This window comes from Triticum aestivum, chromosome 7A (genome assembly GCF_018294505.1).
Source record: "Triticum aestivum cultivar Chinese Spring chromosome 7A, IWGSC CS RefSeq v2.1, whole genome shotgun sequence".
In the NCBI taxonomy this organism is placed as follows: domain Eukaryota; kingdom Viridiplantae; phylum Streptophyta; class Magnoliopsida; order Poales; family Poaceae; genus Triticum; species Triticum aestivum.
In genome coordinates this window covers 292486569-292510870 of record NC_057812.1, presented here as the reverse complement: position 1 = coordinate 292510870, position 24302 = coordinate 292486569, and the positions used below count along the sequence as shown (strand labels likewise).

General features: G+C 46.4%; 2 protein-coding genes and 1 pseudogene across 2 annotated transcripts; 1 reads left to right on the top strand and 2 right to left on the bottom strand.

The window, feature by feature from the left end:
• Window positions 1–6525: 6525 nt before the first annotated feature.
• Window positions 6526–9691, top strand: LOC123152614 (protein HIGH CHLOROPHYLL FLUORESCENCE PHENOTYPE 244, chloroplastic). The gene is made up of 7 exons (XM_044572116.1): window positions 6526–7060; window positions 7180–7278; window positions 7400–7594; window positions 7861–7953; window positions 8061–8156; window positions 8397–8537; window positions 9237–9691. Exons 1-7 carry the CDS (start codon window positions 6560–6562, stop codon window positions 9411–9413), a joined length of 1302 nt encoding a protein of 433 aa, XP_044428051.1. The 5' UTR covers window positions 6526–6559; the 3' UTR covers window positions 9414–9691.
• Window positions 9692–10853: 1162 nt separating this feature from the next.
• On the bottom strand, window positions 10854–11643 carry LOC123152615 (uncharacterized). Its single transcript, XM_044572117.1, has one exon. The coding sequence runs from the start codon at window positions 11583–11585 to the stop codon at window positions 10854–10856; it is 732 nt and encodes a 243-aa protein (XP_044428052.1). The 5' UTR covers window positions 11586–11643.
• A 1952-nt stretch (window positions 11644–13595) lies between these two features.
• On the bottom strand, window positions 13596–14424 carry LOC123147597 (uncharacterized; annotated as a pseudogene).
• Between the last annotated feature and the right edge of the window lie 9878 nt (window positions 14425–24302).

The window sequence follows — 24302 nt, the reverse complement described above, 5'->3', positions numbered from 1 at the left end:
CCTAGCTAGGGGCGTTAAACGATAGCGCTTGTTGGGAGGCAACCCAATTTTATTTTTATTCCTTCCTTTTTGCTCTTGTTTAGTAATAAATAATTTATCTAGACTCTGTTTTGGTTGTGTTTTTTGTTTTTAATTAATGTTTGTGCCAAGTAGAACCGTTGGGAAGACTTGGGGAAAGTCTTGTTAAACTTGCTGTAAAAAACAGAAACTTTAGCGCTCACGAGAAATGCTGCCATTTTTATTTGGAAAGTGATATTTAGTTAATTCTTTTTGCATATGATTAATAGATAAATTCCTCATGTCCAGAAATTTATTTTAGAATTTTTGGGGTTCCAGATCTTGCGCTAGCTACAGATTACTAAAGACTGTTCTGTTTTTGACAGATTCTATTTTTCATGTGTTGTTTGCTTATTTTGATGAATCTATGGCTAGTAAAATAGTTTATAAACCATAGAGAAGTTGGAATACAGTAGGTATAACACCAATATAAATAAAGAATGAGTTCATTACAGTACTTTGAAGTGGTCTTTTATTTTCTTTCGCTAACGGAGCTCACGAGATTTTCTACTTTAAGTTTTGTGTTGTGAAGTTTTCAAGTTTTGGATAAAGATTTGATGGATTATGGAACAAGGAGTGGCAAGAGCCTAAGCTTGGGTATGCCCATGGCACCCCAAGATAATCTAAGGACACCTAAAAGCCAAAGCTTGGGGATGCCCCGGAAGGCATCCCCTCTTTTGTCTACTTCTATCGGTAACTTTACTTGGAGCTATATTTTTATTCGCCACACGATATGTGTTTTTCTTGGAGCGTCTTGTATGATTTGAGTCTTTGCTTTTTAGTTTAGCACAATTATCCTTGCTGTACACACCTTTTGAGAGAGCCATACATGATTTGGAATTTGTTAGAATACTCTATGTGCTTCGCTTATATCTTTTGAGTTATATAGTTTTGCTATAGTACTTCACTTATATCTTTTAGAACACGGTGGTGGATTTGTTTTATATAAACTATTAATCTCTCAGGCTTCACTTAGATTATTTTTGAGAGTCTTAAATAGCATGGTAATTTACTTAAAATCCTGATATGCTAGGTATTCAAGATTAGTAAAACTTTCTTATGAGTGTTTTTGAATACTAAGAGAAGTTTGATGTTTGATGATTGTTTTGAGATATGGAGGTAATAATATCAAAGTCGTGCTAGTTGAGTAGTTGTGAAATTGAGAAATACTTGTGTTGAAGTTTGCAAGTCCCATAGCATGCACGTATGGTAAACGTTATGTAACAAATTTGAAACATGGGGTGTTATTTGATTGTCTTCCTTATGAGTGGCGGTCGGGGACGAGCGATGGTCTTTTCCTACCAATCTATCCCCCTAGGAGCATGTGCGTAGTGCCGAGGTTTTTGATGAATTGTAGATTTTTGCAATAAGTATGTGAGTTCTTTATGACTAATGTTGAGTCCATGGATTATACGCACTCTCACCCTTCCATCCTTGCTAGCCTCTTCGGTACCGTGCATTGCCCTTTCTCACATCAAGAGTTGGTGCAAACTTTGCCGGTGCATCCAAACCCCGTGATAGGATATGCTCTTTCACACATAAACCTCCTTATATCCTCCTCAAAACAGCCACCATACCTACCTATTATGGCATTTCCATAGCCATTCTGAGATATATTGCCATGCAACTTTCCACCATTCCGTTTATCATGACACATTCATCATTGTCATATTGCTTAGCATGATCATGTAGTTGACATAGTATTTGTGGCAAAGCCACAGTTCATAATTCTTTCATATATGTCACTCTTGGTCCATTGCATATCCCGGTACATCGCCAGAGGCATTCATATAGAGTCATCTTTTGTTCTAGTATCGAGTTGTAATCATCGAGTTGTAAATAAATAGAAGTGTGATGATCATCATTTTTTAGAGCATTGTCCCAAGTGAGGAATAAAAAAATAAGAGAAAAAGAGAGAAGGGACAATGTTACTATTCTTTGCCACACTTGTGCTTCAAAGTAGCACCGTAATCTTCATGATAGAGAGTCTCTTGTTTTGTCATTTTCATATACTAGTGGGAATTTTTCATTATAGAACTTGGCTTGTATATTCCAACAATGGGCCTCCTCAAGTGCCCTAGTTCTTCGTGAGCAAGCAAGTTGGATGCACACCCACTTAGTTTCTTTTGTTGAGATTTCATACATTTATAGCTCTAGTGCATCCGTTGCATGGCAATCCCTACTCCTTGCATTAACATCAATCAATGTGCATCTCCATAGCCCATTGATTACCCTTGTTGATGTGAGACTTTCTCCTTTTTTGTCTTCTCCACATAACCCCCCTCATTATATTCTATTCCACCTATAGTGTTATGTCCATGGCTCGCGCTCATATATTGTGTGAAAGTTTATAGGTTTGAGATTACTAAAGTATGAAACAATTGCCTGGCTTGTCATAGGGGTTGTGCATGATGAGAGCATTCTTGTGTGACGAAAATGAAACATGACTAAACTATATGATTTTGTAGGGATGAACTTTCTTTGACCATGTTATTTTGAGAAGACATAATTGCTTAGTTAGTATGCTTAAAGTATTATTATGTTTATGTCAATATGAACTTTTTTCTTGAATCTTTCGGATCTGAATATTCATACCACAATTAAGAAGAATTACATTAAAATTATGCCAAGTAGCACCCCGCATCAAAAATTCTGTTTTTATCATTTACCTACTCGAGGACGAGCAGGAATTAACCTTGGGGATGCTTGATACGTCCCCAACGTATCTATAATTTTTGATTGCTCCATGCTATATTATCTACTGTTTTGGACATTATTGGGCTTTATTATCCACTTTTATATTATTTTTGGGACTAACCTATTAACCGGAGGCCCAGCCCAGAATTGCTGTTTTTTGCCTGTTTTAGGGTTTCGAAGAAAAGGAATATCAAACGGAGTCCAAACGGAATGAAACCTTCGGGAACGTGATTTTCTCAACGAACAAGACCCAGGAGACTTGGACCCTACGTCAAGACACAAAAGAGGAGGCCACGAGGTAGGGGGTGCGCCTACCCCCCCCCCACCAGGCGCGCCCTCCACCCTCATGGGCCCCCTGTTGCTCCACCGACGTACTCCTTCCTCCTATATATACCTACGTACCCCCAAACGATTAGATACGGAGCCAAAAACCTAATTCCACCGCCGCAACTTTCTGTATCCACGAGATCCCATCTTGGGGCCTGTTCCGGAGCTCTGCCGGAGGGGGCATCGATCACGGAGGGCTTCTACATCAACATCATAGCCCCTCTGATGAAGTGTGAGTAGTTTACCTCGGACCTACAGGTCCATAGTTATTAGCTAGATGGCCTCTTCTCTCTTTTTGGATCTCAATACAATGTTCTCCCCCTCTCTTGTGGAGAACTATTCGATGTAATCTTCTTTTTGCGGTGTGTTTGTTGAGACCGATGAATTGTGGGTTTATGATCAAGTCTATCTATGAACAATATTTGAATCTTCTCTGAATTCTTTTATGTATGATTGGTTATCTTTGCAAGTCTCTTCGAATTATCAGTTTGGTTTGGCCTACTAGATTGATCTTTCTTGCAATGGGAGAAGTGCTTAGCTTTGGGTTCAATCTTGCGGTGTCCTTTCCCAGTGACAGTAGGGGCAGCAAGGTACGTATTGTATTGTTGCCATCGAGGATAACAAGATGGGGTTTTCATCATATTGCATGAGTTTATCCCTCTACATCATGTCATCTTGCTTAAGGCGTTACTCTATTTTTAACTTAATACTCTAGATGCATGCCGGATAGCGGTCGATGAGTAGAGTAATAGTAGTAGATGCAGGCAGGAGTCGGTCTACTTGTCTCGGACGTGATGCCTATATACATGATCATACCTAGATATTCTCATAACTATGCTCAATTCTGTCAACAGAATACTTATGCTCTCGAGAGAAGCCACTAGTGAAACCTATGGCCCCCGGGTCTGTCTTCATCATATTAATCTCCTATTACTTAGTTATTTCCTTTGCTTTTTTACTTTGCCTTTATTTTACTTTGCATCTTTATCACAAAAATACCAAAAATATTATCTTATCATATCTATCAGATCTCACTCTCGTAAGTGGCCGTGTAGGGATTGACAACCCCTATTCGCGTTGGTTGCGAGGATTTATTTGTTTTGTGCAAGTACGAGGGACTCACACGTAGCCTCCTACTGGATTGATACCTTGGTTCTCAAAAACCGAGGGAAATACTTACGCTACTTTGTTGCATCATCCCTTCCTCTTCGGGGGAAACCAACGCAGTGCTCAAGAGGTAGCAGTACTTTGGATGAGTACTCACGGTTGCTTTGCTACTTCTTTTTCCCCTTTTCTCGGTTATTGCGATCATATGATGGAGTCCAGGAGCCAGAGGATCCCGAGGATGATTCTACATGGAGTTCGACTTCGAGGAGTAGTTAGGAGGTCCCACGCAGAAGGCCTTGGCTTTTTGACCGTTGCTACTTTTGTGCTAGCCTTCTTAAGGCAATCTTGTTTAACTTATGTATGTACTCAGATATTATTGCTTCCGCTGACTCTTGTGTTTTCGAGCTTATGTATTCGAGCCTTCGAGGCCCCTGGCTTGTAATATAAAGCTTGTATTATTTTAATTTGTGTCTAGAGTTGTGTTGTGATATCTTCTCGCGAGTCCCTGATCTTGGTCATACACATTTGCGTGTATAATTAGTGTACGGCCAAATCGGGGGCGTCACATTATCGGAACCCCCCGGGGAGTATATGGGCCTTATTGGGCCTTAGTGGAAAGAGAGAGGGGAAGCTAGGGTAGGCCGCGCCCCCCTCCCCCTTGGGTCCGAATTGGACTAGGGAAGGGGGGGGTCCCCCCTTTCCTCCTTCCTTCCTCTCCTACTCCAACTAGCGAAAGGGGGGATCCTACTTTCAGTAGGAGTAGGACTCCCCCTAGGGCGCGCCATAGAGAGGGCCGACCCTCCCCCTCCTCCACTCCTTTATATACGGGGAGGGGGCCACCCCATAGACACAAGTTGATTGTTTAGCCGTGTGCGGTGCCCCCCTCCACAGATTTCCACCTCGGTCATATCGTTGTAGAGCTTAGGCGAAGCCCTGCGTCGGTAACTTCATCATCACCATCATCACGCCGTGTGCTGACAAAGCTCTCCCTCGACACTCAGCCGGATCTAGAGTTCGTGGGACGTCACCGAGCTGAACGTGTGCAGATCGCGGAGGTGTCGTACCTTCGGTGCTAGGATCGGTCGGACCGTGAAGACGTACGACTACATCAACCGCGTTGTCATAACTCTTCCGCTTACGGTCTACGAGGATACGTGGACAACACTCTCCCCTCTCGTTGCTATGCATCATCTAGATGGATCTTGCGTGTACGTAGGAATTTTTTTGAAATTACTGCATTCCCTAAAGGACCCCCAGCCCATGGAAGAGGAAGAAGAGGATTAGGAAGCGAACGACACGGCAGGGCCAGAGGAGGAGCAACTGGTTGCGGGCGTTGGCATAGAGGATGCGATGGCGAAGTTTGAGGTCGCCCAGGCGCTGGAGATGGCGGAGCAGACCACCATCCTCAAATCCATCCAATATGAGGCTTATGTGAAGTCCAACGGGCGCTTTATCTGGCAGCAGATGGCGAAGCAGACCGCCATCCTCGAATCCATCCAATATGAGGCTTATGTGAAGTCCAACCAGCGCTTTATCTGGCAGCAGATGGCGGAGATCGACGAGCTCTTCGCCTCTAGTTTGGACGAGATGCACCGGAGCCTTCGCATGCGGCCGCAGTTGCTCATCTACCCAGAGACGGGCACTCATTTTTTTCCTTTTGTTACTCAAAAAAAATTCCTTGCGGAATTTGGGCAACAAGTTTTTTTTTAAGGAAATGTTGCTAATTTATTCATAGTTCACAGCTCCCTCAACTGTTACCTCTGAGCAAATACACTCGGGAGGACATGGAGCCAAGTTTTACATAAATTAGAGTGACAATTGTGATACATTGTCAAAAGCTAGGATGGCAAAAGTGAAATAAAATTAATTTGCTATTGCCACATAATGGCAATTGTGATATTTTTCAAAAGCTAAGAGTGGCAATACTGAAATGTCAAAATCTAGAGTGGCATAAGAAAAATTGACAAAATCTAGAGTGGCAAAAACAAAATTTTTCCTTTACATAAGGCAATACAGCAACCATTTCTAGATAAGATATGTGTGACCTTATTCGCTGACTGTCGCACCCAAGCAACTTTAAAATCATCAAAAGACCGAAGCAGCCCTTTGATCTCTTCAACTAGTTTCCCATTAGCTGAGAGATCTTTTGGAAGAGACACAATTTTTGTAGCCGCCGCCTGCGAGTCAGTTTCTATGATCACCTTCTGGACATTGAGTTCTTGAGTTAGGAAAATGGTTTGTCTACACGCTAGGAGCTCGACCACTTCGGAATCAGCAGCAACCGGGAAAAAATGGCTCGCACATGCAATGAATTTGGGCAACAAGTGGCGGGCAAGAAACGGAACGTGACGGGGCAGAGACGGATGACGGGATGGCCGCGACGACGTGGCGCGACGGGCATCGGCTGCTCCGCATCCACTCTCCACCACTCCTCCGTTCCCTTCCCAGCCCAAACCCAAAACCACGGGCACCTCCGCCACGCCACGCCAAAACCAACGCGCAGAAAATGGCGACGTCGACCAGCCTCGCCGCCGCGCTGCCGTCGCGGGTCACCTCCCCGGGCCGCCGCGCCGCCCTCTCCTGCACAACCTCCCGCGCGCGACCGCGACCGCACCCAGCCCGTGCCGTCTCATCGGTCGGGCCCCGCTGCAGGCTGGTCGTGACCTGCAACGCGCAGGCGGCGGCCCCCATGAGCATTGGGCAGGGGACGCCCGTCAGGCCGACAAGCGTGCTGGTGGTCGGCGCCACGGGGACCCTGGGACGGCAGGTGGTCAGGAGGGCGCTGGACGAGGGCTACGACGTCAGGTGCCTCGTCAGGCCCCGCCCGGCGCCCGCCGACTTCCTCCGGGACTGGGGCGCCACCGTGGTCAATGTAGGTTTGCACTGCGCAACCGACCGTACTCTTCACTTCTTCCCGCTATAGGTAATTTAGGGGCACCACATTGCGGATTCTGTCTCATGATCGTCTGTGTGTGTGACTGATTCAATTAGGCCGACCTCAGCAAGCCAGAGACGATACCCGCTACGCTTGTTGGCGTTCATACGGTCATTGATTGCGCCACGGGGCGGCCGGAAGAGCCCATTCGAACGGTAAATGCCATCAGCATGTAATCTCTCAAAATACAGTGGAGAATTGTATTGTGTCTTGTGTTTCTTTGAGTCATTATTAAACGACTTCTGTGTTTCGGACGCTGATGGTTGTTCCATTTAGGTAGACTGGGAAGGAAAGGTTGCTCTAATCCAGTGCGCTAAGGCCATGGGGATTCAGAAGTATGTCTTCTACTCCATTCACAACTGCGACAAGCATCCTGAGGTCCCCTTGATGGAGATCAAGTATTGTACAGAGAGGTTTATTCAGGACACAGGTCTGGATTACACCATCATCCGATTGTGCGGTTTCATGCAGGTAGATGCGATCCTTATCCTGGGTTTCTGTTTCGGCCAGGAAATTCCTTTTGCTACTCATGCTGATGCTAGATTGCAAAAGGCGCTAAACAAGTTCCTGGCTAAACTACCTGTGTATTGCTCATAGTTCATGATAGACATAAACAAGTAGTAAAAATTAAAAGCACTGAGGTGACATATAGTTGAAAGCTCATGTCATACATCTTTTCATAGTCATGTTTGCCGGTTGTTTCTAGAAATGAATTTCCATCTATTTTTTGGTTTTAGGGCCTAATTGGGCAATATGCGGTGCCTATACTAGAAGAGAAGTCAGTTTGGGGAACTGATGCTCCGACTCGGATTGCATACATGGATACCCAGGTTATCTTCTCTCCCTTTCCATTGGAAAAATGAAACTGTGTATATCTATGTACCAGTTTCTCTCCAAAGTAGCTTTCTGTTGACGTGCCTTCTCTGTGCAACTATAGGACGTCGCTCGCCTGACATTTGTTGCTTTGCGCAATGAGAAGGCCAGCAAAAAACTCCTAACATTTGCTGGACCACGTGCTTGGACAACTCAGGAGGTAATTAACTCTATTGCTTTTTCTAGTGAATGAAGTATATATAATGTTCAGTAGGGTCTGCTGAACCAAATTTATTATTGACTTGTCATTAATAAGTAGTTAGTATAACGACCTATTTCATAGGGAATGTACAAATATAGTCATTCATGCATTTTCTTTTTCTTTTGAGAATGTACCAAATGATGGCTTATGGGAGTTGGTACATTATTATTTTAATTCTATTTATTTTGCCTTCTCCAGGTTATTACATTATGTGAGAGACTGGCTGGGCAAGATGCCAATGTAACTACTGTCCCTGTTGCAGTCTTGAGATTTACCCGTCAATTAACACGGTTCTTCCAGTGGACAAACGATGTGGCTGATAGGCTGGCATTTTCAGAGGTTTGTCTAGGCCTTTTTGTGCACTGCACATGTAATTCAGTAACGGTAATATACTAGTAAGGTACAAGTGTATTGCACGTCGGGGCTTATAGATAACCAAAGTACGATCAAATATTGGCATATCACATTACAACAGGTAAACATGTAAATTTAGTCACGTATGCATCAAGTATAAGATGTAGATTTAGTACTTGTAGTGCATCCCACTCAAATGAAATTTATGGAAGTACTATGAGAGTCTTGAAGAAAAGATAAAATAAAGTAAAAATGAATGGCAATTCTTTTAGAGCCAAAAAAAAAACCTTGAGACAACTAAAATATGGAAGAATCTAAAATAAATGTTAAATGCATGTGCTTTGAGAAAAGGAATGACAATTCATCTAGAAGAAAAGAGTCAGCAGAAAGTCTGGAAGTTTCTAGAACAAAAGAGAGACGTCTGTGTTTTTAGTTTTGTGTATATAGTGCATTGTGCTTAACCTTAGCCATGGAATCATCTAGATAGTACCCGTGTCAGAATATAGTGTAGTGAAGAGGATATCCAATGGCCAACAATGCTCGGATTTGCCAACTCTCTACCACCGGATTGGCTTCATCAAACAGCCAATATTCAAAGTTATTCATACACTATATAGTGGTATAGATATAGATATATATCAAAGCCTGTGAAGGCTAACAATAAATTTACATTTTTATATCCAGGTGCTCTCCAGCGACACCGTTTTCTCAGCTCCAATGAATGAGACATACCAGCTTCTTGGGGTGGAGGCAAAGGATATCCTCACCTTAGAGAAGTATTTACAAGATTATTTCTCCAACATATTAAAGAAATTGAAGGGTCTCAAGGCACAGTCCAAGCAAAGTGACATATACTTTTAAAAAGAGGGATTTCAACAAAATTATGACATATTTCTGATGCAAATATGTGCGCCAAGACACAGATGAGTGACTACAATTTTTCTTGTATATTTTTCATTTTGTTGTGTATGAGAAGGCACAATCTTATTAGGGCGATGTGTATAGAATCCCGACACTTGGTCGATCTAAAAATTATGCAAAGCAGTCTAAAAGTCCTGAATTCATAGTGAACTCGTATTGTTCTCAAACTATGAGTTATACCATGACTGTTAACTAATAAAAAACAGTAGTTCAGAATATACTGGAATGTAAATATGTTTGTAATCTGTTCGGTGACAAATAACCAGAAACAACTACATGAGAATGAAAGAAACATGTTTGATCATGTTGGCCCTTTGGAGAAGGCATGTCTATGAACAGGAAGCAAGTTTCCAATGGTAGTTCAGAATATACTGGAATGTAAATATGTTTGTAATCTGTTCGGTGACAAATAACCAGAAACAACTACATGAGAATGAAAGAAACATGTTTGATCATGTTGGCCCTTTGGAGAAGGCATGTCTATGAACAGGAAGCAAGTTTCCAATGGTAAACACCAATCTTGCTATTTGATCTCGTAGAGTTTGTGTCAAGTCTCTGTCCCAGATATGTGTCACAACAGACCCAGAAAGATATTGAAAGAAGGTATCAGAGGCGGACACTATTTTTTCTGCATTTAGGAGCCTCAAGTGTGTTCCTCACTTATTCATGTTCCAGTTGTTGCAGTAAGAATCAAATACCTCACTTGTTGTATTCCGATTATTGCAGCGAGACTCCAGTTGAAAGTGTAACTTATTGGCTCTGGGGTTTTAAATTGGACATTTTCCTTTGCGATACATGTGGTGTAGCCTGGTAATTATTGACACAGATAATGTTTCTGTTAGAACCAGCTGTGTGCTAATTACTCCCTCTGTAAACTAATATAAGATCATTTAGATCACTAGTTTAGTGATCTAAACGATCTTACATTAGTTTATGAGATGTACAAGTTTATACTTTGTGTTCTGGAGCTGGCATATTTCTATATAGGTTTAGAACCACTGCACAAGGAGTGTATCAGTGTATCAACAACATTCTTAAACATGCAACATGACTATTTGAAAACCAAACAACTAAGTTGCACTTGAACTGTTTTCTGAAAAACACTTCTATAGACTATAATAGTCAATAATGACAAGCATCTTCCAAGTAACTTGGTCTTTTCTTCCCAGGATAGAATCTTTTGAGTGAACCATCCAAAACTTAAGCAATTGTAATATAAAATATGAATTTGATAAATAACCGTGTCTGTTCCTCAATTGAGTATATTTATGTACAGTGTGTTTCATGTACACATGTTGCAAAATTGTTCTAGTGATCAGCAAATCCTCTAAAAGGCGGACGCCAATCACAGGGGATCAGAGTTGGTACATACTCTCTAGTCTACAAACTGAGAATATTTAGAAGAGAGACTCTGCTCTGAATCAATCTCCTGAACAAAGTCTCAACTCCACTCTCAAGATCAACGATGTCCAACTCCAGCACCTGCAGTTGCTCCTCTTCGCAATTAACTCTTTTCTTCTGGAATGCCTTTGACACAAGAGCCCACTTGTTAGAATTCGGTGGTGCAATTTGCTTCGACAGGAGTTCCATTGAGGATCCAATCATTGTGACAGCGGCTTCTCTAGCTTCAGTCAACAACCTGACCACTCTGCAGCTCTCCAGATCAGCCGAAGAAGACTTCTTGGTGTTCTTCTTGAGCGTTTTTTGCACTTTCTTGATCTGGTGAAACCAAGACTGGATCTTGACCTGAAGAGCTGCATCATCTCCTCTCTTGATAACCAACTGCATGTCTTGGACGCTTGCCTTGAGCTCGGAAAAGCTGACTTGCACGACATTGCAGAGGTCAAGCAAGATAAGGGAGCGCTCGAGCTCTTGCTCCACAGAAATCCTTTGCTGCGTTTTGCAGAGGAGAATTTGGCTGCTAGGCAAGCATGTGAGCTCATCGATGCAGTCATAGATGTCTCCAAGCCTCCTTAGCCCAACACACACTGTCCCAATTGTTGATAAGGGAGAGACGGTGGCTGTGTTTAGGCTATGCAGCTGTTGGTCGACATCGGTTTCGCCGGAGCGAGGGCTGGAAGGCACACTCGTGGACCTGAGGTGGGGTGCCATGATTGTGTTGGAAGCTGAAGTCTTTTCGTTTGCTCTCTGGAGATAGAAGATGAGAGAAGCTGCTCTGCGATGGTGTTGAGTTCTGCCTATGGGCTTGTCCCTATATATACAGGTATGTACAGAAAGAAGCAGAAGCCCTGGCATGACCCTCTAGACAGCAAGAATCTCAATGATAACGCTGTGTCGTGCTGCCGTGACAAATACCACCCATCTCCATTACAGGATGCTGCTTTTCCTATGTCTCCCAACCAAGCTTCTTGATTATTGGGGGCAAACTCATATGCACAGGTGTGTTGGTCCAGATTGGCGAGCTGTGCCTTTGGTAGTCGAAGAACAGTTGACTTCACCTCTCCAGGCTCCACCGCTACGTCGTGTTTATCTGGTTTCTGATCACCTCTTGCGCGGCATCGCTGACATGTTTCGCCTGCCTGCCGCGCTTGCAAGCATTTCACATCTATTGCAATCTTGAGATGATCCATGTGCTGTCTGATTTTCCACTACTGAATCACAATGCTATGTTCCGATTTTGGCAGCAAGAATCAGCATGACAGCTCGTTCTGTTGCATGCTCTAAACTATTTTAATGGAGTTTGCTAATTCCATGTACTGGAAGCAACAACCTACAAATTTGATCACTCATGCGTAGCTCAATTTTTCTGAGTGCACTAATTATCCTCCCAATGAATTATCATGTTCCAACAATTGCCTACAAAAGCCAGCAGGTTAGTTCACTCTACCAGCGGATCTTTACATAGTTGCATGCTTAGAGAATATTATAGTGGATTGGTAGCCAAGTCGTATTGGTGACAAGGTGTTACTATCTAGTTTTTGTACAGCTGTTAATTCAGTTGGTATTTTTTTATGCTCAACTCATGCAGCTTACACACTCAACCTCTTCGACGTTGAGCTGGCATGTTTTGGCTATGATAGCAAGATCTGTTGCTCAGTGTCGTGGATATAATCCTGACAGTATTATGGGGGTATGAATGTAGAGGCAATCGTATCTGCCGAGCGGTGTAGATGAGTGTATGCGCAAGGGTTTATACATGTTCGAGCCCTCTTTGGTGGTGGTAATACCCTACTCTTGTAGTGCTCTTAGCTCTTGGCGTAAGGCACAAGATGTGAATGCTCAACCCTCAGCCCGGTGCTCCCCTCCCGGTTTATATAGAGTGTGCCAGGAGGGGGTATATAATAGGCTGATATTAATGCTATTCATGGCTTCAGGTGTATCCGATTATTTCCTGGCTATTACTGCTAGTAACTGCCGTATTTAACTAGATTATTCCACCGTTGGGTAACTGCTATCATTAAGACATCGTGGTTGATAGGGTATCATAGGTAGTCGCCGACTGTAGGTCTAGCCGACTGCTCCGGTCATCTTCATGACCGACTGCTAGGTTCTTGTCCATCAGGGGGTGTAGAATCCGAATATAGGGACTTAGCCAGATTACGAGTCATCCTTTTGGTCCTTGATATCTACTAGGGCTCCGAATCCTATCGGCCGAAGGTGATGTCCTTCGGCCCATGTCTTTCTGGGCCGTATCTTTGATGGCTATGGCCTTCTGGAGGGCCATCGTATACTTGGGCCTACCCCATATTTATAATCCCGACACTTAGGATCTTTTGCTTGTTTCTGGTGGCATGAGAAATGGCATCTGAATAAGATGGCCATCTCAAAGTTAATCATTTTAAAGATCAGCTTGACCAATCGATCCTATTACGTCTATAGTAAACAATAATGATAATCATCTTGTAAGTAAATCATATTGGTTCTCTCAAAGAAGAATCGTTCGAATGATCCGCCCCAAACTTAGGTCATTGTATCAAACCATGAATACACAATCTTGTCGACACGAGGAAATGGACAAAAAGCCGTGTTTTTGTTTCTCAATGGAGTATGTTTATGTACAAATTCCTCCCATGTATACACATTACAAAATTGTGATGATGATCAGCAAGCCCTCCAAAAGGCGGATACCGATCACAGGGGATCAGAGTCAGTATATGATCTCCTCTACAAGCTCAGAGTATTCAGAAGAGAAACTCTGCTTTGGATCAATCTCCTGAACAAAGACTCGACTCTGTCCTCAAGATCAACAATGTCCAACTCCAGCACCTGCAATTGCTCCTCCTTGCACGCCACACTTTTCTTCTGGGACGCCTTGGACACAAGAGACCACCTGCTGGAATTCGGCACGGCAATTTGCTTCGACAGGAGTTCCAAAGAGGATTCAAGCATTGTTACAGCGACGTCCCTAGCGTCAGCCAACAGACTGACCACTCTGCAGCTCTCGACATCAGCCGGAGAAGACTTTCTGCTCATCTTCTTGAACTGCTTTTGCGCTTTCTTGGCCAGGCGGAACCAAGACTGGATCTTGGCCTGAAGAGCAGCCGCATCATCTCTTCTCTTTGGTAACCAACTGCATGTCCTGTACGCTTGCCTTGAGCTTGGAGAAGCTCACTTGCACCGCGTCGCAGAGGTCGAGCAACACCACCAGGGAGTGCTCGAGCTCTTGCTCCACAACAATCCTCTGCTGCGGCTTGTAGATGAGAGCTTGGCTGCTGGGTAAGCTTGTGAGCTCGTCAATGCAGTCGTAAATATCTCCAAGCCTCCTTAGCCCGTCGAGCATTGTCTCGATGGTCGAAGAGGGTGAGGAGACGGAGGTGTTTAGGCTCTGAAGTTGTCTTTCGACATTGGTTTCGCCCGCGCAGGGGCTTGAAGGCGCACTTGAAGATCTGAGGTGGGATGCCATGGCTGTAGTGGGAGCCTGAAGTTCCTTTTCTTCTCTGGGGATGGAGGGAGAGGAGAGAAAGACGTCTGTGTTGCAATGGTGTTGAAATTTGGCCATGTCTTTTCCCTATATATATACGGAAAGATGAAGATGCCACGGTTTACCGAAAAAGGCTTTCGCCCCGTTTTATATATGTTAAACGAGAATATTGGGCAACTACTCGACACCCTAAGGAGGGTGCGGCTATCTCAGTATATATAAATATCAAAGGGTACAAGTACAAGGTGTATACACAAGTCTATGTATGAACAAGTCTACGTATACATATACAGTCTAACACCCTCCCTTAATCTTAACTGTGGCCTGAAGTACAAACTAAGTTAAGATTGTGCCTGCAGCCTACAAACTGTGCTAGTGGAAGAGGCTTCGTGAAGATGTCAGCAAGTTGATCCTTTGATGAGATGAACTTGATGCTAAGTAGCTTCTGTGCAACACGCTCTCGAACAAAGTGATAGTCAACCTCGATGTGTTTCGTCCGAGCATGAAACACCGGATTAGATGACAAGTATGTAGCACCAACGTTATCACACCAAAGTACTAGAGGATGAGCTGAAGGGACTCTCAACTCTCTCAACAAAGACTGAACCCAAATTATCTCAGCCGTCACATCAGCAACTGCTTTGTACTCGGCTTCCGTACTGCTGCGAGACACCGTAGCCTGCTTGCGAGCATTCCAAGCGATCAAGTTAGAACCAAGAAACACTGCATACCCCCCCCCTTGGATCGCCGGTCATCAGGACTACCAGCCCAGTCTGCATCTGAAAAGGCTGAGATCTCATAAGACGGCGCCGGTTGGAGGAGCAAACCATAAGACGTAGTGAGACAGATATAACGCAGGATACGCTTCACAGCTGACCAATGAGATGTCCTGGGTGCATGGAGAAACTGACAGACACGATTGACTGCATAAGAGACTTCTGGTCTGGTGATAGTAAGATACTGCAGGCCTCCAACAAGACTGCGGTACTCAGTGGCATCATCAGGTGAGAGAGGGTCTCCATCAAGAGCAAACAACCGATCAGTGGCAGACATCAGAGTACTGGCAGGTTTACACTTCAGCATACCAGCACGACGCAACAAATCCAGAGAATACTTCTTTTGAGTAAGAGTTACCCCAATAGAAGACCGTGACACCTCCAGACCAAGGAAGAAGTGCAGAGCACCTAGATCCTTGACAGCAAAATCACCACTCAACGCAGCCACAAGATGATCTGCTGCAGCATCTGAGGAACTGATGAGGATGATATCATCAACGTAGACCAGTAAATACATCGTAACCTCAGGACGCTGAAGAAGAAATAGCGAGGTGTTAGCAGTGGAGGGAATAAACCCAAGCGCCCTCAGAACAGAGCCGAGACATGCGTGCCAGGCACGGGGAGCCTGCTTAAGCCCATAGAGTGCCTTAAAAAGACGACAGAGATGATGAGGACGCGCAGGATCCACAAACCCTGGCGGCTGACGCATATAAACCTCCTCCTCCAGGACTCCATGCAAGAAAGCATTCTGCACATCAAGTCGACGGAGAAACCATCCTCGAGTAACAGCAAGGGACAGCAACAAACGAATGGTAGTGGGCTTGATAACTAGACTGAACGTGTCTTCATAATCAAGACCACACCTCTGTTTGAAGCCCTTAGCCACTAGCCTTGCTTTGTAACGCTCGATGGAGCCATCAGCATGTCTCTTGACTTTAAACACCCACTTAGAATCAATGATATTGACCCCAGATACTGGGGGGAACAAGCTGCCAGGTGTCGTTCTTCAGCAACGCCTGAAACTCCTGTTCCATCGCGGCACACCAGTGAGGAATGCCTAGTGCAGCCTGAAAATGTCGAGGCTCAGCAGTAGGATCCTCAGCAGCATGAGCCATGCACGCGGCGAGCCACGCTACAGTCCCATCGGTTCGGATCTTTGGCTGAAAGACACCTGTCTGGCTGCGTGTGCGAGGTCGAAGAGCAGCAGGCTGTGGTTGCAGCTTCGGGCTTGATGCAGGTGACGACAGAGGCGAGGCCGAGTCCTCCAGGCTCACACCAGAGCCGTCTGGCGCTGGAGAGGCAGGCAGTGTTGGGCCCGGCGAGGCTGACCCATCGGGAGCTGAAGCCGGCGCGTGTGAGGCAGCCCCTGGGCCAGGAGAGGAAGCGACCGGCCCAGGAGAAACCACCCGCGAAGCAGGCTCGGGCGACGCCCGCAAGGCAGGCGAGGACGGGGGCGATGCTCGCGAGGCGGCTACGGGTGCAGCTCCCGCGGGTTGCTGGGTACTGCCCGGTATGCATGCCCCATGCACACGATCAACCTCCGGATTCAGAGCATGCGTTGGTGCCTGTTCCTCAAGGAGCTCAAGACGAGCACCACGTCCAACACCTACATCATGGTTAGGAAGCAACACAGGAGCATGTGCAATATTCACAAATTGATCAGGCGTAGGTGTGGTAGAAGAAACGGCTGGCATAGGAGTGATAAAGGTGTTCGGAAGTGCATGAAAGGGGAACACATTCTCATCAAATACAACGTCACGAGAAATGTAGACGCGATTGGTGGGAACATGTAGGCATTTGTACCCTTTGTGAAGGGAACTATACCCAAGAAAAACACACTTTTTCGACCGAAACTCTAGCTTATGTTTGTCATATGGATGCAAATGAGGCCAACATGCACACCCGAAGACTTTGAGAAATGTGTAGTCTGGGATTTCATTGAGCAAGAGTTCAAGCGGAGTTTTCATATTCAGTAGTCGTGAGGGCAGCCTATTGATCAAAAAACAGGCAGTGGAGAAGGCATCACTCCAGAACCTAAAAGGTACGGAGGCATGAGCTAATAAAGTAATGCCAGTTTCGACAAGATGACAATGCTTACATTCAGCAGTCCCATTCTGCTGATGTCTATGAGGACAAGACACACGATGTGCAATCCCAAGTTTGTTAAAGAACGAGTTGAGGTTGTGATATTCACCCCCTCCCCCCAGTCGGTTTGAACATGGATAATTTTCTGGTTAAGGAGACGCTCAACATGTGCTTGAAACTGTATAAAAACATCAACACATCAGATTTTTTCTTAATAAGATAAAGCCAAGTAAACCGACTATAAGCATCAATGAAACTGACGTAATAATTGTGGCCACTGACAGGCGTTTGGACATGACCCCATACATCGGAAAACACAAGTTCAAGAGGATGTTTCACAACACGACTAGACTCTGAAAATGGGAGTTGATGACTCTTGCCCTGCTGACAGGCATCACAAATAGTTTCAGCAGATTTATTTGACACAATCGGTAGTTCATGACGATGCAACACATGACAAACTATGGGAGTAGCGGGATGACCAAGGCGCGCATGCCAATGTGTAGGTGACACACGAACACCACTGAACGTCTGAGGAGAAAACTGCATAGGAGGTGCGGTCGGCACGTCAAGTGCATACAAGCCATGATGAAGACGACCGCTAAGCAGAACGGCCCTCGTGTCCCGATCCTTGATAAAGAAACGAAAAGGGTGAAACTCAGCAAGGACATTATTATCACGAGTAAGTTGTGGAACAGACAACAAACTACGTGAAGCAGTGGGAATACGAAGAACATTAGAAAGATGCAGTTTTCGCGAATTGTGTGCAAGAAGGAATGCCTGACCAACATGGGAGATGCGCATACCTGCTCCATTGGCGGTGTGCACCTGATCATGGCCGCGATATGGCTCCTGAGTGGAGAGCTTGCCCATGTCGTTGGTGAGGTGGTTCGTAGCTCCTATGTCCATGTACCATGTAGGATCAATCGAGTAGGATGGAGTGCGTCCGTGCTCATGACTCACTACCGCAGCGGCCGCCTGTTTTTCATTCCCTTTGCCATTGTTGCCTAGGCCAAGGAAATCTTGCTTGTAGCGGCGATGACAGCGAGAAGCTATGTGGCGCTCAATACCACACATTTGGCAGGCCTGCTGAGCGCCGCAACAAGGGCAGCAAGCCACTGACCGCGATCCGCCTATGATGGAAGGCGCGGTGCCACGCGAAGTCTGCTGAGATGGAGCCGTCGGCTTGGCAGGGAGCGACGGCTTCTGTGGTTTGCCGCGGGTCACGGCATTAGCAGAGGCAAAACTCGGAGCAGTTCGACGTGCTTTGATGCGCTGTTCGCGACCCAGGAGACGCACATACAGTTCCCGTGGCGGAATAGGCACCTCGCGACCATGGACGTTCTCAATGAGATTATCATAGTCATCATCGAGGCCATTGAGCACATGGGTGGTGAAATCTTCATCTCCAAGGGGCTGGCCAATTGAGGCCAACGTATCGGCAAGACCGGACATCTTGTTGAAGTACTCCGTGATAGTGAGGCCATCAAGCTTGGTCTCCCCCAACTCAGTGCGGATAGAGTGAGCACGCGCCTGAGATTGAGAGGCAAAGCTGCTGTGAAGCGCAGACCAAGCATCCCGAGATGTCGCGGCGAAGATGACAAGCGACGATACGCTCTGAGTGGGCGAGGACTGAATGGCAGAAAGTATCGCCTGGTCTTGAGCCACCCACACATGATGAGCCGGATGATACGGCGGCAGACAGGGGATGGAGCCATCAACATAGCCCTCCAAGTAGCGACTTCGGAGGAGGGGTAGCACCTGAGCCCGCCATGACAAGTAGTTGTCCGACGTAAGCTTCATCGGAAGGAGATGGGAGAAGTAGAACGGCGATGGCGCCGGAGCATAACCCGCAGGAGCATGTGTCGGTGTCGCATGAAGGCCCATCATCGGATCATCAACGTGAGGAGCAAGCGCCAAGGATGCCTCATAGCCAGGGGCAGCCGGGGCATCGACCGGACCGTGCAGGACCCCCGAGGACATGGCGGGCGCAGCACCGTAAGCCGCCCCATAGGGCTGCAGGTGCGACGGAGCCACCTGAGACGACGAAAGCGCCGACCCGTAGGATGACGCCGGCTAGGCAGGGGGCAGCGGTGGCGCGGCGCTGTAGGGTCGCCGTACCACGGGGCGTAGGGCTGGGGGAGGCCATAAGGCTGAGGGGCGCCATAGGGTTGAGAGGCGCCGTAGGGAGGAGGGGCGCCGTAGGGCTGAGGGGAAGCCACCCCATAGGCAGTCGGTGCAGGGCCGCGAAAAGGCGGCGGCGCCAAAGCGATGGTCGATGGAGTAGCGCCGCTTGCGGTGATCGGCGACTGCAGATTGCCCTGCCCGCCCTGCTCGACCAGAGGGCCCACGGGGGGTCTGCCGGGCGGCGGAGGCTGCCGCCAGGTGGTGGCGAGCGGGGGCGACACAAGGAAGGGCGACGAGGGAGCGATCGACGCGACGGCGGTGGAGGCGGCCGGGGCGGCGGCGGAGTTGGATGATGCCATTGCGGCGGCGGCGCTAGGAGGTGCACCGGAAGACACAAAACCCTAGTCTGATACCATGTTAAACGAGAATATTGGACAACTACTCGACACCCTAAAGGGGGTGCAGCTATCTCATTATATATAAGTACCAAAGGGTACAAGTACAAGGTGTATACACAAGTCTACATATGAACAAGTCTACGTATACATATACAGTCTAACAATATATAAAGCAAAGATCACCAACAACTCAGTACATAGGCGCTGAGTGCAGCGACATCATCCCTAACACTACAAGAGCCATTGGGGCCTCAACCATGAACACATCATCGCATAGAGAAGATGCCACGGTTTCGCTGACATTATAGACAAGAAGAATCTCATCGACGATGGAGTGCTGTGCTTCTTCAATGTCCCCAGCCATCTGCAGCAGGCAGCATCTCTCTAAGTGAGGTTACAAGTTACAAGGCAATCGTGCCTCCGTTATCGGGGGCAAGCTCGTCTGCACAGGCGTTTAGACCCAGATCATGAGGCCGGTGAGCTGTACCTTTGCTAGTCGAAGGACGGTTGGCTTCACCTCTCCAGGCTCCAACGCGGAACCTGTTTATCTGGTTTCTCATCACTCCTCGTGCGGCGTCACTGGCATGTTTCACCTGCCTGCTGCCTTGCAAGTATTTGGTATCTATCTCAATCTGGATTATTGGCGGCAAACCACCCGTGCATTGCTGTGACCGGTGAGCAGTTGACCTCACATCCGGGCTGTGCTGCCGCGCTGACAGCATCTAGCACCCATTGCGACCTCGAGATGTTCCATTCATGCGCCGTCCAATTTTTTTTCTGCTCCTTCGAGGAAGAGCAGGAGGAGGAAGAAGAAGATGCCACTGCAGAGCTGTAGCAGGACCAGCTTCTTCCATGTGATGTGTTGGCGAAACGCTAGCTCATTGGAGAAGATGCCGCCTACCCTCTACCATAGTGCTGCCAATGCCATCATGCCATGTCTCCATCACCGCAGGCAACACGAGTGCTTACTTGGCTCATGAGCCGCTCGCTGGAGGAGGAAGCAGGCCCGGCCCTGGGGGGGGGGGGGGGGGGGGGGGGGGGCAGGGGGGGGCGGCCGCCCCGGCCCCCCAACATCTAGGGGCCCCCTCCCAGACATGCTGTACGCAGGTGGCCCATAGACCCGTATCTTTCCCAGGACGAAATTGGCTCCATAAAGGAAAACCTAGGCTCATCGCAAAAAGTGAAATGAAAGCCTAGCAAAACTAGACAAGGACGCAATCAGTAATTCATTATTTCCATCTCCCGAAATGAAATAAAGCCCATATTGTACGCACGCAATCACGTCGTACAATCAACACGATTGTAACTCGTCAGATGTGAGATCGGATCCCTAATTCACTCCCTATTCCCTTTTTCTTGGCCCCGAACTTCAGATCCCGCTACTAGAGAATACTCCGGCGACCTGGTCCCGAACATCATATAGGAGTACTATCTGCCGGCGGCGTGCGAGTGTGAGTCGTAGCTGGGCGTGGCCACGCAGGACTCACACGCACATCGTCAGGCCATGGCGATTGACAGTGCCGAGCCCGTCCGTTATCCACTTTGCAGGCGCTGGGAGTACATCGCCGAGTGCTTCCGTCCACATCATGTTGTTGTGGAGCGCGTAATCATGAACGCCTATCAGCCGATGTGATTGTTCTGAGGTATATCATCTTACTATTTCCCTATTATTTACACTGCCCTCATCATCTATTCACTGTCATTTAACCTTGTTCGGTGCTGCGTAGCTGGGTTTTCTCGATGTTTTACGGGATCAATGGATGTCTAACATTAGGAGTTTTTTTTCCTCTTCATGCATATGTCTATCCTCAATAGAAGAATGAGTGATTTCTTGCCATGCAATGATGCAAATCATGGCCTTACCACTAGGACGTGGATGGCCAGCAGAATTTTAGAAGAAACTTAGGATAATATGTAAAACAGTTTTGCTAAAGCACATCTAGATGTGCCATAAGTATTGCACATCTAAATCTTATGTCATTGATCTTATGCGGAGATTTGTGTGGGAATTTTCTTTTGCTTTTTTCCTTTCCTTTTTATACTTGATTGTCTCACTTAGATGTGCAATAACTATAGTACATCTAGATGTGCCCTAGACAAACCCTATGTAAAAAATATTAGTCGTAAATACCAAAATTGAATGCACTTAAGTGTTTATTGGTTATATATATATATATATATATATATATATATATATATATATATATATATATATATATATATATATTATTGTCCCTTTTTTTGGGGGCCCTGGATTTTTGACTTGCCCCGGACCCACAAAATCTCAGGACCGGGCCCGGGAGAAAGAGTTTGACTTCACGGGGGGCGGGGGATCACGCACGTTACGTTACGTACTCCAGGCCCCAAGACGGATCGGCTGGTGGCAAGTAAGCAATTAACTAGTCGCGGTGTAGCATCGGTAGCATTCAACTGCAGATCTCCAACCCACACCGCCAAATTGTGACCTGATTGTTCATCTATATACTTTTATTTTTGGTTGATCAAATTGCAACGGCACTGGTTTCACCTGGCATGACATGCAATGCACTGAATCTGGTGTCACCCTGAACCTTGAACTAACGAACGAGAGAAACAAAGAGGGAGCAAGACACACTGAATTTATTTTTCGTTGCGTAAACATCGCAGCTTTTCTGCTCCTTCTTCACCCTTTTATTCTTCTGTTCAAAAAGGAAATCATGTCGTAGCTCTTGCTCCACCTCCAACCATGCCATCCCACGATCCAAGGTGCTGCTAGGCATCCTACAATGTCGCAGGGGAGTGCACATACCGTCGTAGCTCTTGCTCCACCTCCAACCATGCCATCCCACGATCCAAGGTGCTGCTAGGCATCCTACAATGTCGCAGGGGAGTGCACATACCGCCTTTTCCAGCCATGAGCTAACAGACTTTGCAAAGAAATCACTACCAGAAAACGAAATGGGAAAAGGCTGTGTTAGAGTTGTGTCAAATATTATGGCGTGTGCCGGTGGCCGGGCAGCCAGGGTACGGTATTGTAACCATGTCATTGGGAGGAGCGTCCGTAGTCAGGCTCCGGGGATGTAGGCATGATAGTGAACCTTGTTGTGTGATTGTTTGGTTCTCGGATGATCAACGATGATCTTGAATTTATTCTAACAAATCGTATCATGAGCTAGGTTACGGGGTAGATGTTTGATTGATCTAGAGAATGAAGAAGCAGTCGCATGGTTGGATGCCTTGCAGTGAGTTGCGGCCTTGTAGCAGCAGGTCCTGCGGTCGATTCGGCAGATCGGGCGAGTTCGATCGGTCATCGGTTCATGTGTTGACTCGGCGAGATGCGAGCAACAGTAGCGTGTGGCGGCGGTACAGCCGGCTAGCGCGTGGAGGCCTGTTTGTTCGTGGTGATTAGCCGCGTGTGGCCCATACGTGGGCAGCGCTCAATAGCAGCGGCGGTTTGAGCATACACAGATGGACTCACAGCTGAAAAGATTTGAGCTAACCAACATGTGATTGAATGGTTAAAGGAACTGTGATATTCTCAGTCCATCAGTGTTTAAATTCTGGTGCCCGCATTTGTTTTTGGATTTATTTTAGGATTTTCTGTAATGCGTATTCAATGGGTGGAGACGTTTCCGTCGACGACGAGGTGTCTACGGTGTGTTCATAAATTTTAAGATAATATACCGGCTCAGTCTTTTGAAGATGCTTATAAAAATAGGGTGTGCATATGTGCATTTGTAATGGTGAATGTATACGCATGTATGTGAGCGCTTTACGTCTGTGTTAAAAAAAAGCTGGAAAGGTTTGTTTTGGACCAAAAAGAGGAGCGGGGGTCCTCGTATACGACGCAGACGAAGGCAGGGGACAGATCAATTTGGCGATGAAAAAAATTCCACCACGTTGGCATCCATCGGATTTAGCAGGAGACATTGACACGCAGCACTAGCATCGGGAGTTGAGTGCCATGGAGCTACACACGTGAAGACCAAGGTTGTTTTTCGTTGGAATTTGCTAGTAGTACATATTAGCTTGTGTACTTGGGCATCACGTGAGAGGAAAGCTCGGATAATTTTTTTCAGCGTCAGTTGTATGAAGAATCATGACGTCATCGGCCATCAAATTTGAGGTGAAGAAGTTTAAAGAAAGTGAAAACCTTGGGTTATGATAGCCATGTGTGAAAGATTGTTGGCGCGGCAGGTATGCTTGAAGGTGTTGCGAGAAGTCATGCAAGCTAAGATGAAATTATCATGTGACGGATGAAAATTTGCGGAAAATGATTTGGGAGCCTTGAGCGTGTCATGCAGTCGTATAAGTCGGCTGGGTCGGACTTGACAGTCTGACGGATCGACATGAATGTCGGTTGGAACAGAAGACGGTGGTGGGATCGGTGACAACGACATAGGAGCGTGATGCTGATGGTGACCGACTTTTGGGCATGGAAACACGGGGCGCAGGCCCGAGGGCTTGTGCGGCTTCAACAAGACTATGACGCAGGGTTGATTCAAGATGGTGCGCATATGAGAACTTGAAGTCGACGGGGCGCGAGGGTGGACTGATCATCTACCATGGAGTCATGTTGAAG

What these genes read in the sequence shown, in the direction of transcription:
- LOC123152614 (XM_044572116.1), top strand. Translation starts at nt 6,560, where the DNA reads ATGGCCGCGACGACGTGGCGCGACGGGCATCGGCTGCTCCGCATCCAC. An exon ending in CGGAAGAGCCCATTCGAACG is followed by an intron (nt 7,279 to 7,399) that starts GTAAATGCCATC and finishes TGTTCCATTTAG; the next exon opens with GTAGACTGGGAAGGAAAGGT. An exon ending in GATTGTGCGGTTTCATGCAG is followed by an intron (nt 7,595 to 7,860) that starts GTAGATGCGATC and finishes TTTTGGTTTTAG; the next exon opens with GGCCTAATTGGGCAATATGC.
- LOC123152615 (XM_044572117.1), bottom strand. Translation starts at nt 11,585, where the DNA reads ATGGCACCCCACCTCAGGTCCACGAGTGTGCCTTCCAGCCCTCGCTCC.